Source organism: Frankliniella occidentalis, unplaced genomic scaffold (genome assembly GCF_000697945.3).
Source record: "Frankliniella occidentalis isolate FOCC.00 unplaced genomic scaffold, Focc_3.1 Scaffold1378, whole genome shotgun sequence".
Taxonomy (NCBI): Eukaryota; Metazoa; Arthropoda; class Insecta; order Thysanoptera; family Thripidae; genus Frankliniella; species Frankliniella occidentalis.
Genome location: NW_026268480.1, coordinates 1 through 4,234, shown reverse-complemented (window position 1 = coordinate 4,234; position 4,234 = coordinate 1). Strand labels below are relative to the sequence as shown.

General features: G+C 59.8%; 1 protein-coding gene across 1 annotated transcript in view; it reads left to right on the top strand.

Moving 5' to 3' along the window:
• Positions 1-3,929, top strand: part of LOC113210743 (ABC transporter G family member 20-like) — a 10,757-nt gene extending 6,828 nt beyond the window's left edge. Inside the window, exons 2-12 of the mRNA XM_052276011.1 lie at positions 181-552; positions 1,204-1,363; positions 1,500-1,762; positions 1,844-1,937; positions 2,017-2,157; positions 2,244-2,449; positions 2,546-2,756; positions 2,828-3,020; positions 3,127-3,242; positions 3,323-3,396; positions 3,761-3,929. Of these exons, the coding sequence (XP_052131971.1) occupies positions 209-552; positions 1,204-1,363; positions 1,500-1,762; positions 1,844-1,937; positions 2,017-2,157; positions 2,244-2,449; positions 2,546-2,756; positions 2,828-3,020; positions 3,127-3,242; positions 3,323-3,396; positions 3,761-3,914 (1,956 nt within the window). The 5' untranslated portion in view covers positions 181-208 and the 3' untranslated portion in view covers positions 3,915-3,929. The remainder of the gene's footprint in view (positions 1-180; positions 553-1,203; positions 1,364-1,499; positions 1,763-1,843; positions 1,938-2,016; positions 2,158-2,243; positions 2,450-2,545; positions 2,757-2,827; positions 3,021-3,126; positions 3,243-3,322; positions 3,397-3,760) is intronic.
• The last annotated feature ends 305 nt before the right edge of the window (positions 3,930-4,234 follow it).

Sequence of the window (4,234 nt, the reverse complement as noted above, 5' to 3'; positions counted from 1 at the left end):
GGGGCGATCGAACTTACCAATCGAAAATCACCGAGGACTCGAGGACTACGCAGCAATGGAAAAAGTAACATTGTTAGTGTAGAGATTGATCTGATTAAACTTCAAAAGTCTGGGCTATTAAATAGCAATTAAGGAACGCCGTTGATCCCCATCATCATGCTGACTGCTCTATGTTTACAGATAGAGGATCAAGGCTAGACCCAATAAGATGCCGGTGGCCGACGTGGAACTGGACTCCGTGGACCCCTGGAGCCCGGGCTACGTCACCCCGGCGTCAACGCCCTCCCCTCGGAGCGCGCGCTCGTGCAGCCCCGGCGGCCCCGATGGCGCGCCCGCCGTCCCGGTGCGCGGCGACGCAGCAGCCCCCGCGGGAGCGGCCGCGGCCGCGGCCAGGGCCCACCACGCCGCGCCCAGCAGCAGGGTGGTGGCCGTGAGCGTGAGGGAGGCGCACCACAACTACAGCCAGTACAGCTTCAACAGCCTGCTGACGGGCAAGCCCGCCGTCACGGAGGTGCTCAAGGACTTCAACATGACGGTGCAGCACGGCAACATGTGAGTGTAGACGACGATTAGGGCCGCGGAAGTGGGATGATTGAAGAGGTGCCGACGCCGCAACACGTCAAGCAACAAAGTGTTGACTTTGTAGGCGATCCAGGTGATTACTCGTCTCCGGGACTGGCCCGTTTTGCGTAAATTATCACCTAGGGACCGCGGCCGGACCGGATACGATGGCTAATTGCCACGAAAATAAGTGGCGTGCTGATTTGACGGTCGTCACCCGGACGACGACTTTGCCCCGCCCTGTAAACCGCTCTTCACTTGCGCCCCACTTATGGGCGAAAGAGTAAAAGAATTAACGACTCGCGAAAAATAAAAAGGATATGAAACAAGTTTGGCAGGCTTTGACAAATAGACAGGAGATGATGGGGAAGCCCGCTTCGCGAAAAGTACCGCTACGCGCCCCACAGCCCGAGCCTGTTCTTTTGAGGGTCCTAGCTACTGACCTCAAACGGACAAACGGACCCGCGGGGCGGGTTGGAATTTTGTTATTCCCGTCATCAGAAATAAGATGCGGTTGTGTCGGAAGAGGGGGGGGGGGGCTCAGTGCTAGAGGAAGGCCCAACACTACCCTCCTCGCCGCTCCTCTGATTTCAACGCGTGGCAGACAACTCTGATGACCTCGGCCTGTGACCTGTCCTGCAGATACGCCCTTCTGGGCTCCAGCGGCTGCGGCAAGACGACGGTGCTGCGCGCGCTGGTTGGCCAGCACCGCTTCACATCCGGGAGGGTGCGGGTGTTCGGCAAGGAGCCGCGCTCCCGCGGCGTCGGCGTCCCCGGGCCGACGCTCGGCTACATGCCCCAGGCGAGTGGCCGACACGCGCCCGCGCCCGGCGAGCAGAGCGCTACAAGCTACAATCCATCAAAATTAAATTTATTCAAATCAATATTCATTATTCGCCGATTCGTCTTCTTGTTTACGTCCGGTTCGAATGTCGCAGGAGCTGGCCGTCCCCGACGGCTTCACCATCCGGGAGACGCTCAACTATTTCGGCTGGCTGGCCGGCATGACGGCGGCCAGCATCGAGGAGAACAGCGCGGCGCTGCTGCGGCTGCTGGACCTGCCGCCCCGGGACCGGCTGGTCAGCAACCTGAGCGGCGGCCAACAGCGGCGGGTGTCCCTGGCCGTCGCGCTCCTCCACAGCCCGCCGCTCCTCATCCTGGACGAGCCGACCGTGGGCGTCGACCCCATCGTCAGACAGAGGTGCGCGGACGAGGAGGCGGTAGGGGTGAGTGGTTGAGTAATCAGTGGCGTTTACTGATGGACGGACACGTCTGGTTGTAGCATATGGGAGCACCTCCTGGGCTTGACGTCGAGCGGCCGGGCGACGGTCATCATCACCACGCACTACATCGAGGAGGCGAGGCAGGCGCACGTGGTGAGTGTGGTGGTGGAACGTGGAGCTGGTGTTGGTGACGCACTGAGGAGGCTAAAGGGCGCGCCGTGACCCTCTCCAGGCCGGCCTCATGCGGAGAGGCGCCCTCCTCGCCGAGGACACCCCCGAGTCGCTGCTCTCCGCGCTCTCCTGCGTCACGCTGGAGGAGGTCCTTCTCAAGCTGTGCCTCCGCCAGGACATCGACGAGGTGGAGGTGCAGAAAGTAAGTTCACCATGAAGTAGAGAGAGAGAGAGGGGGGGGGTAAGTCTCGGGAACGGCCAACTTCTGATTTGCCCACCGCACTTCAGATGCTGCACGCGGATGGGATGAACATGGCGCACGAGCTTGAGGCCATCAAGGACAAGTCCCTGAGGGTGTCCGCCAGAGACGAGGAGGAGGGCGGTCAGGACGGCGACGACGTCAAGGCCAAGCAGCATCTCAGGACGTCGCGAACGAGCACCAAAGTGAAGGCGTTACTCTGGAAGAACTTCATGTGGATCTGGAGGCACCGTATGTGAGTAGGGCCGTGTGCCCGGCCCGGGGCTGCCGCCGCCGACACCCCGCGCTGCGCCCCGCGTCGGCTCACCACGACGCGTCCGTCTCTTTGCAGCATCTCCACGACCCTCCTCTTTCTGCCGGCGTTCATCGCCCTGGTTTACACCGGCGGCGTCGGCCACAACCCCCGCGACTTAAACGTGGCCGTCGTGAACGGCGAGACGGACTGCGCGGACTGGAAGGGGGTGGGCCTCGTCGACTGCGCCGCACCCAGGCACCTGAGCTGCATATTCCTGGACCAGATGAGGGCGCAGTCGCTGCAGCCGGTGAGCCGATAGTGTCGGGTTGGTTGCCTGCCGGGAGCGGCGCCGTGCTCACCTCCCTCTCGTGCATCCAGGTGCTGTACGCCGAGGAGGCCGCGGCGGAGCGCGCCGTGCTGCGGGGCCACGCTTGGGGTGTGGTCCACTTCGGGCGCAACTTCTCCGACGCCCTTGTGGAGCGGGCGGGCATCACCGTCAGCGTCGGCAACCCAGCGCAGGGCGACGAGGCGGTCGAGCACTCCGCCGTGAACGTCAGGCTCGACATGTCCCGTAAGTCCGACCGTTTTACCAGTTCTTGCTGTGCCCTTCTTTAAGGGCCCGTCCCGTAGGATACGCGTTTAATCGGCGTCTTCTCCCCTGGCTATCCCCCACCCAGTCCAGACCATCGGGCACCTGCTGCAAATGACCCTGTCGACCGTCGCCTCGCAGGCCCTGGAGGTATTCAACAGCCAGTGCCAGGCCAACGCGCACATGATTCGACCTCCTCTCCAGGTCGGTCCAGAGTTCAAGCGTTTTTCTGTCTGCGACGAAGCTCTCGATTTCTTTTGAATCAACTACGTTTCATGTTGCAGTTTATGACGGATCTGCGTCCCTCGGATCGAGACCCGTCGTTCCTGGATTACTCTTTGCCCGGCCTCATACTGAGGTTTGTGATTCGCAGAGCCCAAGGAAAACATTTTTCACGCGATGACGTCATTGTGACCTGAGGCAACGATTTTTTGCACATGTGAGGTCACCGCTGATGTCCAAAAAAACGTCACGGTGACCTCGTTCTGATATGCGTGGCGATTTCGTGAGTAAAACGTTATCCTTGGGTAAGTTTCGTTCACTTGGGGTGGGCCACCGACTGCACACGGCTGCTGGGCGGGTGGGCCGACCCACCCCGCTGCAGGCGTCATCGTTAGAGTCGCCTCGAGAAACGTTCACTCTGGGGTCAACTTAGAGTAGAGGCAGTGGTCGGTGACCCATTGAAGTAATCGACAATGTTTCCTCTGGTTTTCTATTTTCAGTGTCGTGTTCATGTTTGGATTCACAACGACTATGTCAGCTCTTCTGCCAGAGAAAACGGACAAGATTCTCGAGAGATCACTCGTTTACGGTGAGAGCCACTCTATCCAAGTCCATTCACGAAGTTTCACTGGCGTCGGCAGACAGGCCGTATGAGGATGCATCGCGTCCCTGTTTGTAGCTACACGATTGTAGCTACAGCCGACAGTGCCCTGGTCAGCTTAAACTTGACCGTCTATAGACGAATTCATTACTTCCGCCAATGCTAGAATATCTACCAGAAATAAACAGCGCGTAGAACTAAAGCGAAAACGAAAGATATCAATGCCTCTCCGAAGCTCTCGCCTTGTCCAGGCGCTCAGAGGGACAGGGGGCCGCGGAGGCCCGATTCAGGAAAGCATTGCCTACCCTCCAGGCGTTTTCAGCGACAACCGTCGACCCACGCCTAGATTGACACGGCGTCACTTCTTAGCTTT